Source organism: Dendropsophus ebraccatus, chromosome 3 (assembly GCF_027789765.1).
Source record: "Dendropsophus ebraccatus isolate aDenEbr1 chromosome 3, aDenEbr1.pat, whole genome shotgun sequence".
Classification (NCBI taxonomy): Eukaryota; Metazoa; Chordata; class Amphibia; order Anura; family Hylidae; genus Dendropsophus; species Dendropsophus ebraccatus.
In genome coordinates this window covers 10,720,360-10,736,955 of record NC_091456.1, presented here as the reverse complement: position 1 = coordinate 10,736,955, position 16,596 = coordinate 10,720,360, and the positions used below count along the sequence as shown (strand labels likewise).

Below are 16,596 nucleotides of genomic sequence, written 5' to 3'. Positions count from 1 at the left end.
CAGAGATTTACCTGACAGATTTTTGGCTTTGGCTTCAATGATCTGTCAGATAAATCTGTCTGTGTAAAGGCGCCCTTAGAGACGGTTCAATCACACATCCTGGTTAGTAAAAGTAGAGTAGAGTAGAGTCTGAGAAGTTATTTTTTAATTTTTTTTTTAAACAACATTTTTTTTTTATTGACTTTTTACAATAAAATAACATCAGAACAAAACAGTGGGTCGCTGGAATCATATTCCATTCGCAATAAGAAGAAGTTACAAACTGAACAGTAACACTATCCTGTAAATATATCATTCAAAGGACCGAGTACTAGTAGGTTAACAGCCAAGCCCACGGTCATTAAACCTATTTAGAGTAAACCAAGGTGCGGGTACGGCACATGACCCGCAATTTATTCATTCCTATGGAGCCGTCGCAGAGAGTAGAATGCTCTTTCGGCATACTCTGCTCTTTCCGGTACCTCCATAGGAATGAATAGAGCCGCCAGTCACGTGCTGTACCTACGGCTCTACTCATAACAAAGAAGCCGGGGGGCCGATATTGAGATCACCAGGAGGTACAAAGGTCAGACCCCTGTGATGCTTTTACTTGTTCCCTATCCTGCACATAGTGGAGAAGTTATTTTTTTCTTGAAATACCCCTTTAAACCGGGCACGTTCCAGTTTCTCAGATAATACATCTTCCTTGGGGGAACATCAGGGACCTTGTGCCATTGCAGTACGCTTCTTAGCTCACAAGTAATAGATCACCTGGAATCTGATCTCAGAAAAAAAACTGTCAAAAAACTAAACTGAGTAAGTTCCTACTTGGTTTGAAGGACCCTATTTTTTTTTTTCTTCTCATGGATATTTATTTTATTATTTCATGGACACATGTGGCAAAATGGTGCAAATATTCTGCAAAAAAAAAAAAAACAAAACAAAAAAAGTAGTACACACATACTATGCGCAAAAATGTTTGCACAAAATGGAGCTTGTTAAAGAATACTAAGTAATGTAGCCGCTCTGTGCTGCCATTGGGAATGCTAAATCCCCCATAAGTGGGTAATATTTCACCTATACGGCCACCTATAAAGCATAGAAGGGCAGCATGGGTACTGAACCTCACTGAAGGGTTGGCCCAGGGAACAGAAAAGGAGGTATTACCTTTAATCTCTCCCTGCCGCTCCACTACCAGGTTGGTCCTATTTAGTCCTATTTAATAGAATTTCCTACCTACTTAGAGGTGTAGTGGTGCGTTCACACTATGGAATTCTTGCAGATTCCGTCGCTCACCCCCACCAGACTCTCCGCCCGTCCCATAGATTCCTTTCTATGCTTGAGCAGATTTCACCGTCTGCCCAAAGCATTCGTTGGGAAGATGGCGGAATCTGCGCGAGCATAGAACAGAGTCTATGGGATGGGCAGAGTCTCAAGTGGTAGCGAGCGGCGGAATCCGTGAGAATTCCGTAGTGTGAACGCACCCCAAGCACTCTATGACGATCACTGCATAAGGGTTCCTCTACACCAGGCATGTCCAAACTTTTTTCGAAGAGTGCCAAATTTTATGATGTGAACATGTGCGAGGGCCGACCATTTTACATGCTACATGCTATATGCTTTATAACACAGGCAGATAATAGCAAGCTGGATACCAGGGGGGCCGTAAAAGTTCGGAACGCGGGCCGCAAATGGCCCTCCGGCCGGACTTTGGACATGCCTGCTCTACACCAATGGTCGCACAATGCTGCGCAGCCACTAGCCACCACCTGGGGTTTGTCTGTATGCGATAACTTGACCTTCCAATCAGGAGGAAGTTATGCTTCAGTGATGTCTCCAAGTCAAAGATGGAGCAGCAGGGAGAGAGGAAAAGTTATTTTTTTCTGTTCACTAAACCTTTTAAACAGGACCCGTCACCATTCCTTGCCTGTTTGTTTTAGCAAAAAAATGTGAAGTCCATGAAACAATAATCCTGGATCATCTATTTTATAGCCGCATGATGTGCGGCTCCTCTATTATTACTATGACTCAATAACCAACTGGGTGTTACTAACTTGGAGGGTGTCCGTACACTGTCTGACAGCAGCCAATCAGAGCTGACAGAGTCGGACTGTGTAGGGACCAACCCCTACAGGTTACACCCAGTTAGCTATTTAGTTATACATTACTAGAAAAAATACCAGGGGAGTGGCACATCGCAGAGCTGTAATAAAAGATGATTTGCAATTGTTATTTCATGGGAAATACAGATATTTTCTAAAACAAACTGGTCAGAAGTGGTAACAGGTTCTCCCTATGGATCTTGAGAACAGGGACCCAAATCTATCAGAATAGAGAGGTGGTGTACACACACACTACCACTGCTCTGTGCCGACAGGAGACTCAGGTCCGCATTCTCAGGACTGAAGGCTGAAGGGGTCACACATGTCAATTATCCCCCCCTCCCGTCAGTTATCCCTTATCCTGAGGATGACGGATAACTTGTAACACCTATAAGAATGGGGTCATACAACTGATCAGAAAAAGGATACAGAAACATTACCCAGCAGTTGTCTGAGGTCAGGCTGTATACTAGTCTAGAGACCCCCATAAATGGGAGGAAGCCCCTGCTTATGTGCATCAGTTACTCAAAGTAGGTGTGAAAGGAAGTGGTCTCGGCGTATGATAGGAGCAAGATACTAGAGAAGCGGTAGGGAACCTCGGCTCTCCAGCTGTTGCAAAACCACAACTCCCATCATGCCTGCACAGCCAAAGGTTCCCTACCCCTGTACTACAGTTATATCAATATGGGACAAGGAAGCACAGTAATAGTTATACATATTGCCCTGTGAGACCAGACACCTCTTTGGTACAAAGTAAGAAGAGATTCTCCTTAAAGGAGAAGTCTGGCAAAAGTTTTTATTAAAGTATTGTATTGCCCCCTAAAAGTTATACAAATCACCAATATACACTTATTACGGGAAATGCTTACAAAGCACTTTTTCCCCTGCACTTACTACTGCATCAAGGCTTCACTTCCTTGATAACATGGTGATGTCACTTCCTGGATAACATGGCGATGCCACTTCCTGGATAACATGGCGATGCCACTTCCTGGATAACATGGCGATGCCACTTCCTGGATAACATGGCGATGCCACTTCCTGGATAACATGGCGATGCCACTTCCTGGATAACATGGCGATGCCACTTCCTGGATAACATGGCGATGCCACTTCCTGGATAACATGGCGATGCCACTTCCTGGATAACATGGCGATGCCACTTCCTGGATAACATGGCGATGCCACTTCCTGGATAACATGGCGATGCCACTTCCTGGATAACATGGTGATGTCACGACCCGACTCCCAGAGCTGTGCGGGCTGTGACTGCTGGAGAGGATGATGGCAGAGGGACACAGGTCACTGGAGGGACACTAAGCATCCCTCTGCCATCATCCTCTCCAGCAGCCCGCACAGCTCTGGGAGTCGGGTCGTGACATCACCATGTTATCCAGGAAGTGGCATCGCCATGTTATCCAGGAAGTGGCATCACCATGTTATCCAGGAAGTGACATCACCACGTTATCCAGGAAGTGGCATCGCCATGTTATCCAGGAAGTGGCATCGCCATGTTATCCAGGAAGTGGCATCACTGTGTTATCCAGGATTGACATCACCGTGTTATCCAGGATTGACATCACCGTGTTATCCAGGAAGTGGCGTCCCCGTGTTATCCAGGAAGTGACATCACCATGTTATCCAGGAAGTGAAGCCTTGATGCAGTAGTAAGCGCATTTCCTGTAATAAGTGTAAATTGGTGATTTGTATAGCTTTTAGGGGGCAGTACAATACTTTAATAAAAATTTTCGCCAGATTTCTTCTTTAAATGTTACAGACACACCATGTTGCTTGTCGGGTGCATATACTTTGTATATGAGGGCTTATAAATTCAGGACCTGACAAGGCGGCAGTGTGCTCATTCCCTGCAGAGACACAATATGCGCTTTACAAGATTATTTGTAGGAAGAATCAAAGCTTTGCACATTGTGCTACCAAAACTTATATACATACTTATTGTTCAGTGTAACGGATGTGAAGAACATGTAAAGCATTTCTAGAAAACCTTACAAAATGTCACTTATCTGAGGGCATACAATATCCTTGAGTGGCAGTATGGGAGTCTAGCTGGAGTCTTCTAAGAAGGGTTACTGGGAGCGTTAATAAAACAGTTTAGTACCAGGATCGGGTTCTGGAGGGCGAGGTATGGTGGAGCGCATGAAGCAACGGCAGGGTTGCCCACCATCGTGTTTTGGCTTGATAAGTGAATGGTGGAATTTTCGAAGGTGAAATCGGTTTGCGTTTCAGCATCCTGATAAGATTCCGTTTTTGCATCCTGATAAGGTTCTGTTTTTATAATCCTGGTGATGATATCGGAGCTTTCTATTGAATTCTCGGTGGATGTGTACGATGCAAAGTCATAGTCCTCTTCCGTTTTGATGGCCTCTGGAGGTATCAGGGATGACGGTACCTTATCACCCAAATCAGGTTCATTGGACGTTGTCTCTTTCCCTGGATTCTGCGATGAGATCGTGGAAAGTAAATTCGCTTTATCCAATGTTCTCTCTTTAACTGGATCTTGAGTCGGGAGTGTGCGGAGCATGCCGGGTTCATGCGTTGGTTTCTCTTTTCTCTTTCTTCTGAAAGTCTTTCTTAAAGACAGTTCTTCGTGTATCTTTTCAGACGTATGCGGCGCGCTTTCAAAGATGGTGGGTACGGCATTCGGGCGTAGCGTCCGGCCGCAGAGGTTTACGATAAAACTGTCGTCGGAAAAGTGGCGAGAGCAAAAGCGATACTTGTTGGATTTCCTTTGCTTGCTTTCCAGAATTTGTCGGGCGATGTTGTCAATGTCGTTGAAGTTTTGCCCCAGTTGTAGAAGCCACTCCTTTATTCTTTGAAATGAATTGGGAAAAGAGTGCAGTTTGATCTCGTGGCCATTGTGCATCCGTCCCGGGGTAAATTTACAGCCAGTGATCCAACAGACTGGCATCTTTGTATTGCCTGAAAAGAGAGAAAAGAAAATGGTTAGGAATATGCTAACAGTAGAGATGAGCGAATCAGGTTCAAGTCGATCCGAACCCAAACGTTCGGTACTTGATTAGCTGGGGCTGCTGAACTTGGATAAAGCTCTAAGGTTGTCTGGAAAACATGGATACATCCAATGACTATATCCATGATTTCCACATAGCCTTAGGGCTTTATCCAAGTTCAGCAGCCACCGCTAATCAAATGCCGAAAGTTCGGGTTCGGATCGACTCCAGCATGCTCCAGGTTCGCTCATCTCTAGCTAACAGGTAATATTTCCCATTTCCTATGGGGTATTGCTCATTGTCCCGGCTGCTTCTAGTACACAGATAAAGATTTGTAATTTACTAATTCCCTGACTTACCGCCATTAGAAATACTAGCGCTGTTCTGTTTCATCCCCCAAGTTAGAAAATACAAAAGTATTGTCTGTGTTTGCGCTGCCCTAATTGTATGAACCAACTTCTGCCTCCTTATATAAAGGGGTACTCTGGACGGGAGAGCTTTTTTCACTATGGTCCAGGAGGGGGTGTATGAAAGCTACGGTGTCCGCTTACCTCCTCGGTTCCAGTGTTGGGTCCTACATTGTGCAGCTCCGGTCTCCGTCTGCTTCCTGGTCTAGGACGCAGCCGCAGAGGGGGGACCCCGCTACAGCCACTGAATAGCTGAGCGGGCATGAAACGTCACGTCTCAAGCTGCATCATAGACCAGGAAGTGGCCAGGGACCGGAGCACAGCAATACAGGACCCAACAATGGAATCAGGGAGGTAAGTAGATGTTGTTGCTTATATCACCCCCTCCCGGGCCTTCCTGGCCAGAGTACCCCTTTATTTTAATCGGTACATGCTTCTCTTTGCTATATTGGATGTTTGTACAATCTGATGTTCATGAAACTAAAAGAGTTTTAAAAGAATAAACACCTCAATCCGCCAGAAGACACTCATACATGTCTTTATATCCTCAACGCTTGACTACTGCAATGTTTTATAAGTAGGCCTCCCAGCCCACACAGCACACCACCTTCAGCTAGATCCACATGCTGCAGACAGGTTAGTAACAAAACAGCTAATAAAATCCTAAATCTGCTAGATGGGTGCTCGTGCTGCAAGGGCTGTGTATATATCATTAGTGCAGATGTCTGTGCAGTCCTTGCTGCATATATACAAAATAAGAAAGACTATACCTTACAGCACAGAGGCCAGTGATTGTCTATGGAGGCCCTCCTCAGCTCCCTTTCTCCAGGCTATGGGGCCCCTCCTCAGTCCCCTTACTCCAGGCTATGGGGCCCCTCCTCAGTCCCCTTACTCCAGGCTATGGGGGCCCCTCCTCAGTCCCCTTACTCCAGGCTATGGGGCCCCTCCTCAGTCCCCTTACTCCAGGCTATGGGGCCCCTCCTCAGTCCCCTTACTCCAGGCTATGGGGGCCCCTCCTCAGTCCCCTTACTCCAGGCTATGGGGCCCCTCCTCAGCCCCCTTACTCCAGGCTATGGGGCCCCTCCTCAGCTCCCTTACTCCAGGCTATGGGGCCCCTCCTCAGCTCCCTTACTCCAGGCTATGGGGCCCCTCCTCAGCTCCCTTACTCCAGGCTATGGGGCCCCTCCTCAGCTCCCTTACTCCAGGCTATGGGGCCCCTCCTCAGCTCCCTTACTCCAGGCTATGGGGCCCCTCCTCAGCCCCCTTACTCCAGGCTATGGGGCCCCTCCTCAGCTCCCTTACTCCAGGCTATGGGGCCCCTCCTCAGCTCCCTTACTCCAGGCTATGGGGCCCCTCCTCAGCTCCCTTACTCCAGGCTATGGGGCCCCTCCTCAGCTCCCTTACTCCAGGCTATGGGGCCCCTCCTTCCAGTGAGACCCTGCTGACTGACACACACATATATATATATATATATATATATATATATATATATATATATACATATATACACACACATATATATATATACACTCACCGTCCTCGGGCCTGGCTCAGGCTTCTCCTCCGCTGCAGGCTGGTGTGGCCCTAGGGCCCAGCTCCCGGCTCCTCTCTGCGCAGGCCCAGACCCGCAGCTTCCATAAAGTATGTGGCCGTGAATATGAGTAACAATGATCCGGTCACGTCACACTCGTGCACGATCTCCCGGCGGCCACACACACGTATCAGGCGGCCGGTGACCGGATCCCCGGGACCATCACCCTACACGCTCCCGCCTCCCAGGGCGCAGCGGCGGCGGAGAGGCTCCAGTGCGCATGCGCAGGCCCCGCCCCTCTGTCTGGAGCTGGAGAGCTGACGTCAGGTGCGAGCGTGGCTGCGGAGGCCGGGACGCGGCTCTTCTCCCGACATGTCCCTGCACAAGTGCCAGGAGGAATGGGGAGAGCTGGAGAAGGAATTCCGGCAGCTGCAGGTGAGGAGGCCCGGAGAGCGGGGAGGAGGGGGGTCCATGCTGAATGCCGCAGACCGCGCTGTGACGCTTTTGTCCTGGTGCACACTACGCGTCTTATGTGCGGTGCTTTACTCCTGTGTGCGGTGCTGGAATCCTCAAGGAGACCTCTGTGCCCCAGGATTAGAGCACTGCCCGGGGGAACAGGGACCTCAACATGGACTGATGCCCAGACATCACATTGTGCTGGAGGAGACTGCCCAGAGGTGGAGAGATCAGCAGATCCATCAGATCCAGCAGATCTATTAACCCCTTATTATGGACTATTACCAGTCAGTAAATCCGGCACAATGGACTATTACTAGTTGTTAGTAAATCCGGCACTATGGACTATTACTAGTTGTCAGTAAATCAGGCACTATGGACTATTACTAGTTGTCAGTAAATCCGGCACTATGGACTATTACTAGTTGTCAGTAAATCCGGCACTATGGACTATTACTAGTTGTCAGTAAATCCGGCACTATGGACTATTACTAGTTGTCAGTAAATCCGGCACTATGGACTATTACTAGTTGTCAGTAAATCCGGCACTATGGACTATTACTAGTTGTCAGTAAATCCGGCACTATGGCATATTACTAGTTGTCAGTAAATCAGGCACTATGGACTATTACTAGTTGTCAGTAAATCCAGCACTATGGCATATTACTAGTTGTCAGTAAATCCAGCACTATAGACTATTACCAGTTGTTAGTACTATTCACCATGCCAGGATGACACAATATTATATATAATTTATATTTATGTATATGTATATATATATATAAATATATTATTATGTAGAAATTATTTAGAGTTCTTCTTTATATGACCTCTGTATTGAGCGGTTGTTGCTTTGTGTTACACATCATAGTGCCACCGCTCATTGAGGAGATCGGATTTGCTTTGTGGCTTTCTAACTGTTGCAAAACGACAGCCTTTGTCTCTCAGGGCATGCTGGGAGTTCTGCTTCAGCAGGAGAGCCACAGGTTGAGGAAACCCAAGCTAGGTATCGGGGGTTGGGTAAAATAAAATGCCGTCAGCTGCATAAAAGATCCTGCAGTAATGTGATGTGCAGGGTTTTTGCTCAAAACTGCAACAAAATCCCCAAGTTAGGTGTGAACAGGGCACTAACCTCCATATTACACCTCATTCACATCCGTGTTGGAGGTTGTAGGCTTGGACATTGCGATTATTGTTCTCCTGTGATGCAGCAGAGCAATGTCAGTGCTTAGAGGGGTATTCCACTCACACACAACTTGTGATATGTTGCTGCCCATGGTGAGACTAACAATTCCTTCCATACTTATTATCTGTTCAGTCTCCTTCCCCCAGTTCTCAGCTGCTGCTTTCTGCTAAAGACACAAAAAACTGTGTGTGAGTTTTTTCTCTGTCTCCCCCTCCTCCCCCTTCCTTCTGAGACGGCTGATGTAAACGAGCCCCTGGCAGGCTGTATCTGCAACATTGTAGCTTCTTTGTAATACTGGGAGGTTTATTCTGTGGTCAAGTTGCTAATGAACTCACTGTGATGATCCATCCCAGCGTAACAAAGAAGCTACAATGTTGCAGATAAAGCCAGCCAGGAACTTGTTTACATCAGCTGTCTCAGAAGGGAGGAGGGGGAGACAGAGAAAAGCTCACACACAGATTTGTGTGTCCTTAGCAGAAAGCAGCAGCTGAGAACTGGGGGAAGGAGACTGAATAGATAATAAGTATGGAAGAAATTGTTAGTCTCACCATGGGCAGCAACATATCAGGAGTTAGGGGTTTTCCAAAACAAGTTAAAATAAATATATACATGTCTATTATGTTTGTAAAACAATAAAATAACCTTGTAAATTCGTGTAAACAGTCTTTCACCGATTCACCCTATGTGTGAGATGGGCTTAAATGATCTTAAAACGATCGCAATAACGATTTTTTAAACGATTTTTCACTTTGTCTAAACGCTGATCGCTCTAAAAACCAAACTGTTGCTTCAATATCGTTAATCGATCAATTGCGCGAATTATCGCTCTGTGTAAACGCACCATAACACCTCTACAATTAAAGGGGTACTCCAGCGCTACAAAAACATGGCCACTTTTCCCCCTCTCTTGTCTCCAGTTTGGGTGGGGTTTCAAACTCAGTTCCATTGAAGTAAATGGAGCTTAATTGCAAACCACACCTGACCTGGAGACAAGAGAGGGAGAAAAGTGGCCATGTTTTTGTAGAGCTGGAGTCAGATTTGTCCAAGGCGTAAAAGAAGGATGACTGTGGCTCTTCACATTTATATCGTTTTTTTTTTCTTCTATATCGATAACTTAGGCTGGGTTCACACTGCGTTTTTGCAATCCGCTCAATGTGTCCATTTATAATTGGTTACTTTTAACGGACAGAAAAACGTAGTCAACATTACTTTTGTGACCGTTAAAAAAAAACAACAAAAAAACGCATCCGTTTCGATTCTTTTTTTTTTTATGATGGCAGTCAATGGAAAAACGGATGACACACAATTGCATCTGTTTTCTTTCATAAAACGTTTATGTTAAACTGATGGCAAAAACGCAGTGTGAACCCAGCCTTATCTGAGGTTTTCTGCTATCCAGAGATGAGTGCCAGACACAGAGGAAACAATGAGCGGCTGGTGGCCAGAAGCCGCCAGTGATGTAACATGATGTAACAGGACGCTCAGGTTACAGTTCTAAGTCCTTCTTTTTTTGTTTTGTTATGGCTTTCAAGTAAAATCTTTAACCCCTCAACAACCAATCTTTGACAACCAGCAGACACGTCTCAGCAATATAGATATATATTCTTTCCTTTCTTTCCTTTCTTTCTTTCTTTCTTTCTTTCCTTCCTTCCTTCCTTCCTTCCTTCCTTCCTTCCTTCCTTCCTTCCTTCCTTCCTTCCTTCCTTCCTTCCTTCCTTCCTTCCTTCCTTCCTTCCTTCCTTCCTTCCTTCCTTCCTTCCTTCCTTCCTTCCTTCCTTCCTTCCTTCCTTCCTTCCTTCCTTCCTTCCTTCCTTCCTTCCTTCCTTCCTTCCTTCCTTCCTTCCTTCCTTCCTTCCTTCCTTCCTTCCTTCCTTCCTTCCTTCCTTCCTTCCTTCCTTCCTTCCTTCCTTCCTTCCTTCCTTCCTTCCTTCCTTCCTTCCTTCCTTCCTTCCTTCCTTCCTTCCTTCCTTCCTTCCTTCCTTCCTTCCTTCCTTCCTTCCTTCCTTCCTTCCTTCCTTCCTTCCTTCCTTCCTTCCTTCCTTCCTTCCTTCCTTCCTTCCTTCCTTTCTTTCTTTGTGTAATGTATACTTCTTTATTATGAATGTGTCGGCTGTTACTCATGTTCCTTCCATACTGCTGACGCTGTTATTGTAATTGTCGCTTTTTATGTGTGTGTGTGTATATGTGAATATATATATATATAATTAGTCACACAGTGTGTGATACCTGCCTGTGTAGGGTGAGGCTGTAATAGTGACAGCAGAAGAGCAGACAAAATTGCCTTTAAAAGGGTCGCCTAATGTATTTGCTATGGACGCTCTTTGAGAATCATGCTTCTTATTCTTACTTTGTACTTAATTATAGTGGAAAAAAAAGTTCTCCCTAGTTCTTTATTATAAATGTTGCTTCTTTTTGCTTGTTTGCGCTCTATTTGTCTTCACAGCCTTTGTTATTCCCATGTGCAAACTGCCTTGTGTCTGCTCTCCTCTCCACCTACAGCCCGTGTAAGCTGTCTTCCAAGGTCGCCCTTCTATCGTTGATCGCTTAGTAAAACCTGGACCTATTTCTATCGTTGCTCGTTCGCATGGAATAAGACGTTGTTCGCAGTAGCAACGAACGCAATAGCGATGACTAAACGACCCCAAGAACGATCATGTGACGATCATTGGTGAACGATTTCATAGTGGTCATTCAAGATCATTTATCGTTAGCGATTATCTGAACGATAATCATCCCGTGGAATAGGGCCCTTACAGTGCGGTGTGTCTCCTATTATGTTGATAACAGAGACAGATGTGGGGATCATCATTAGTCCTGAGCTGCGGGGACAGAGTGCGGCCGTCTCATTCATTCCAGATTAGAATATTTATTTAGTTAATAGCCTGACAATATGAAAACTCTGCAGAAAATAAGCCGATCATTACAGCGAGTGACTTTGCTGTCCGTGAATGTCCGTATACGAGCAGAGACGTCACTGCAGTTTAGTGGTGGGAGGTCGGCCGGGTATTCCTGTTATATTCAGTATCTGAGCCCTCTCCCCACTAGTAACATAGGGGGAGATTTATCAACCTGGTGTAAAGTGAAACTGGCTCAGTTTCCCCTAGCAACCAATCAGATTTCACTTTTCTTTCCTTACAGACTCTTTTGTAAACGGTGGACTCTGATTGGTTGCTAGGGGCGACTGAGCCAGTTTTACCTTACACCATGTTTGATAAATCTCCCCCATGGTGTATGATGTGACACTGGCTCACCACCATCAGATTCCACCTTTGATTTTCAAAAGAGTCTGTGAGGAAAGAAAAGCGGAATCTGATTGGTTGCTAGGGGCGACTGAGCCGGTTTCACGTTACGCCATGTTTGATAAATATTCCCCCCTGGTTTTTGGCTTGGAGCGCGAGACGTGGGTGATGCAGGGGGCTTATATCTTGCACAGCTGATCCCGGAGATCTCTTGTGTATATAGAGATGTCCGATGTATCGGAGCTATGCGGCCGCTAATGGCCGCCCCCAGGCTTGGAATTGTTGTGATTCCTCTGAACAAGAAGGACTGGAAGTACTTGGGAATGACTGGCTGTAGCGATTACCTGACCTACAATATTATAGTCCGAGCTCACGGAGTGTACAGCTACGGCCGCATGTCATTGCATCAGAAAAAGTACCGGAGCAGCGATATCCTCTCAGAGATCTGACCCAAATTGCGTCATACACTTAGGAGTTAAAGGGGTACTCTGACGAAAATGTTTTTTTAAATTTCCGATCGACTGGTGTCAGGAAGTTATATAGACTTGTAATTTACTTCTATTTAAAAATGTTGTGTCCTTAACAGCTGCTGTATGTCCTGCAGGAAGCGGTGTATTCTTTCAGGTCTGACATAGCAGTGCTCTTTCTTGTTTTTAGTTTTGTAGCTTAGCTCCATTGAAGATAATGGAGCAGAGTTGAAATTCCACATTAACCCGAAGATGGGGGGGTGCTGCTTTTGCAAGAAAACTTGGAGAACCCCTTTAAAGTCTGGTTTCATCTAACTTTTAGGGTACAAACACACTGGGAGGATCCGCAGCGTGACCCGCTGCGGATCTCTGCCCTGTACACTATATGGGCAGACAAACTTGCAGCAGGATGGACATCCCGCTGCGAGTTTGTCAGCAGCCCGCCCCATTAACCCCCCCCCGCCGCCGGAGCGTATACTTCACTGGGTCCCCGCTCCGGCTTGCTTCGGGGCTCCCGATGTCTTCATGTCCCGATCAGCCAATCAGTGCGCTGCGGTGGGGCAGCACACTGATTGGCTGAGCAGGACCTGCCGGGGGAACCCGGTGAAGTGTACGCTCCGGCGGCGGGGGGTTAACGGGGAGGGCTGCTGACAAATTTGCAGTGGGATGTCCATCCTGCTGCAAGTTTGTCTGCCCATATAGTGTACAGGGCAGGGATCCGCCGCGGGTCTCGCTGCGGATCCGCCCTGTGTGTTTGTACCCTTAACAGGTGACAGGGGAGAGAGTGACAATGAAGCATCTCTTACCTCTCCCCATGCTGGCGGTGAGCGGCAGGACCAGTCTGGTCTCGGGACCCCCGCCGGAAGGCATTATACCCCCAAGTTGTGATGACGTCATGACTCCGGGATGGGGGGGTGGGGTAATGCTTGTCCCAGCTGATGGACAGCCAGCTCAGCCGATCAGTGACCTGAGCAGCGCCAGGGGGTCCCAGAGTGGCAATTCGGCCCTGAAGAGGCACGAAGAGAGGTGAGTTAATAGGCTGGATTTCTCCTTTAAGAGGCCAGAGAAAAACAGAGCTCAATGATGGCTTGCTCAGCCAATTGGTGGCTGCTGTGGGACAGCTCAGTGATTGGCTGTCACAGATTGGTATCTGGGGGAGCGCGGACAGGTAAGTATGGCTGACTTTTTGTTTTTCCCTTCTCGCCCTATGACAGCACCCATGGAGAGCGTCCACCTCCTCCTATTGTTTTTTTGTTTTGTTATAGAAGCAGTACAGTGTCTTAGTTTTTACAATGCTATGTCACTACATTGATAATCCACTGTAAAAATGGCGTGCCATAGACTATATAGGGGTATTCTATTACAAAATTTCCAGTATTTATCATCTGCTGTAAGCTCTGCAGGAAGTGGTGTATTCTCTCCAGTCTGACACACTGTTCTCTGCTGCCACCTCTGTCCATGTCAGGAACTGTCCAGAGCAGTAAAGGTTTTCTATAGGGATTTGCTGCTGCTCTGGACAGTTCCTGACATGGACAGAGGTGGTAGCAGAGAGCACTGTGTCAGACTGGAGAGAATACACTACTTCCTGCAGGACATACAGCAGCAGATAAGTACTGGAAGACTGGAGATTTTTAAATAGAAGTAATTTACTAATATCTATAGGAACAAATCACTGCAAAAACAAATTAAAAATACCAAAGTAACTTGGTAAATGAGTGATTTGGTCTGCCACGCCAAACATTGTTTCTTCTCAGCTGTGATCAGCCAAGAAAATCCAGCCTGGCAGATCACGCTCCCATGGTCGCCCATAACTTACAGGTGATGGTTGGCTGAAACTGCGAACGTTTTGGCCAACCATTATGTTATGTGTCCGACTTTATTCTGTTTTGAGGGATGTGCTAGTTGTTACTTTTATCCTTGAAAAAAAAAATAATAATTAAAAAAAAAAAAAAAAAAATATACACACACACACGCTTCAGAGTCCAGCGCCATTGTATAGATTACAGATAACGGCTGTCCGTACTTTGAGCAGGATTTAGACCTTTGTGAACGGGTCATTCTGCTCAGGTTAAACTGTACAAGCTTAGATACGGTGTTTGTATAGACCAGGGATGGGGAACCTTCGGCCCTTCAGCTGTTGCAAAACTACAACTCCCATCGTGCCTGGACAGCCAAAGCTTTAGCTTTGGCTGTCCAGGCATGATAGGAGTTGTAGTTTTGCAACAGCTGGAGAGCCAAAGGTTCCCTACCCCTGGTCTAGTGTGAAGCCTTGAAGGCAAAATATTTCAAAAGAGAAACTAATAAGGCCGAGCGCAGTCAGACCGGATCAGTCAGTGCCAAGAACGGGATGGGATCCTGTCCGGTGAGATTCTTTGTAAAAGGAAGATCCTACAGGACAGGATCATATAAAGCGGCAGCTTCCTTATTTATTTATTGATTTGCCTTGCTTTTTATCATTTTAACAATATGAAATTATAGCATGAACAAAGTGACGTTATACATCAATAGCGATGTCCGTGCAGCCCTTGCCCTTAAAGGGATAGTTTACAAAAAAAAAATATTTAAAATTAACTGATGCCAAAAAATGACAGAGATTTGTAATTTACTTTTATTAAAAAATCTCCAGTCTTCTAGGACTTATCAGCTGCTGTATGTCCTGCAGAAAGTGGTGTATTCTTTCCAGTCTGACACGGCGCTCTCTGCTGCCACCTCTGTCCATGTCAGGAACTGTCCAGAGCAGCAGCAACTCCCCATAGAAAACCTCTCTTACTCTCCAGACTGGAAAGAATACACCACTTCCTGCAGGACATACAGCAGCCAATAAGTACTGGAAGACTTCAGATTTTTTTTAACAGAAGTAAATTACAAATCTTTGTCACTTTCTGGCAACAGAGCATTATTTTTTTGTTAACTACCCCTTTAAGGCCGTGTTAACTCAAATATTGCTGCATTTCCCCAGTGACTGTTTTTTCCCTGCCCTAAGTAACTGCAAAAAAAGATTTTATTTTTTTAACAACAATTGTGTAAATTAAGGTAAAAGATACACATCACTTCAGGAACATATCAGAGGAAGGTTAAATAGACAGCCGCTAATAAAGAACATGATGATTATTAGTATCTGTCTATTTAAAGGGGTATTCCGCTCAAACATGAGACTAACAATTCCTTTCATACTTGTTATTATCTATTCAGTTTTCTTCCCCCAGTTCTGAGCTGCTGCTTTCTGCTGAAGACACAAAAATCTGTGTTTGAGCTTTTCTCTCCATCTTCACCTCCTCTCTACTCCTTTCTGAAACAGTTCATATGAACAAGTCCCTGTCTTTAACTTTGTAACGGAGGGATAATCACTATGTGTTCATCAGCAACTTGACCTCAGAATAACCCTCCTAGGAATACAAGGAAGATACAAGGTTGCAGATAAAGCCTGCACCAACTTTTTTTTTTCTCTGATGAAAAAAAAAAAAATCCCCAAAAAGTGTTAAAGCCGCATTGTGTGAGCATAGTCTAAAGGTTATCTAGATAAGCTGTCAGTATTAGATCTGTTAATGTCTGGCAGAGGCTGTGATGCTGGGTGAGCGCCGCAGTCTTTAGTCCATGCTGTGAGTGCCGCACCGTTTTTTCTTATCGGTAGAGTTCTGTTGCAGCTATTGGCCCGCTCCGCTGAGGATAAGCATAGGCCGCCGCTTTTGACACCTGATCGACTCCTTTGATATATCTATTTTCTTTTTGTAGGAAACGCACAAAGTCTACAAACAGAAGTTGGAAGAACTGACCACTCTCCAAAGTGTCTGCAGCGGCTACATAAGCAAGCATAAGCGGCGCCTGGCGGATTTGAAAAGCAGCCTGAAAATGTAAGGTCATGGGCTGTATGTAAGATTTTTATGGAAAGTTCAGAAAACGCTCAGTTCATGTATAGTGCTTGATATATTTTACATGAGATATAAAAGTATAAATGTAAATCTAAAAGCAAAAACAACTAAATAGTGTTTGGGCCATTTACTGATAATCAAATCTTATGATTAAAGGTGTATTCCGCTTAAACATTACTTTTGATATGTTGCTGCCCCTAGTGAGACTAACAATTTCTTCCATACTTGTTATAATCTATTCAGTCTCCTTCTCCCAGTTCTGAGCTGCTGCTTTCTGCTAAAGACTCAAAAATCTGTGTGTGAGCTTTTCTCTCTTCTCCCCCTCCTCCCTTCTGAGACACCTGATGTAAACAAGTCCCTGACTGGCTATATCTACATCATTGTAGCTTCT

At 45.5% G+C, this 16,596-nt stretch overlaps 2 protein-coding genes across 2 annotated transcripts in view; one reads left to right on the top strand and one right to left on the bottom strand.

Annotated features, from left to right (window-relative positions):
* Positions 1-3,569: 3,569 nt before the first annotated feature.
* Positions 3,570-7,272, bottom strand: LOC138785215 (uncharacterized). The gene is made up of 2 exons (XM_069960890.1): positions 6,992-7,272; positions 3,570-5,021 (listed from the first exon to the last, which is right to left on the bottom strand). Exon 2 carries the CDS (start codon positions 5,008-5,010, stop codon positions 4,159-4,161), a length of 852 nt encoding a protein of 283 aa, XP_069816991.1. The 5' UTR covers positions 5,011-5,021; positions 6,992-7,272; the 3' UTR covers positions 3,570-4,158.
* TMEM120B (transmembrane protein 120B) overlaps positions 7,271-16,596 on the top strand; it is a 27,195-nt gene continuing 17,869 nt past the window's right edge. Inside the window, exons 1-2 of the mRNA XM_069960889.1 lie at positions 7,271-7,423; positions 16,069-16,187. Coding sequence (XP_069816990.1) covers positions 7,361-7,423; positions 16,069-16,187 — 182 coding nt within the window. The 5' untranslated portion in view covers positions 7,271-7,360. The remainder of the gene's footprint in view (positions 7,424-16,068; positions 16,188-16,596) is intronic.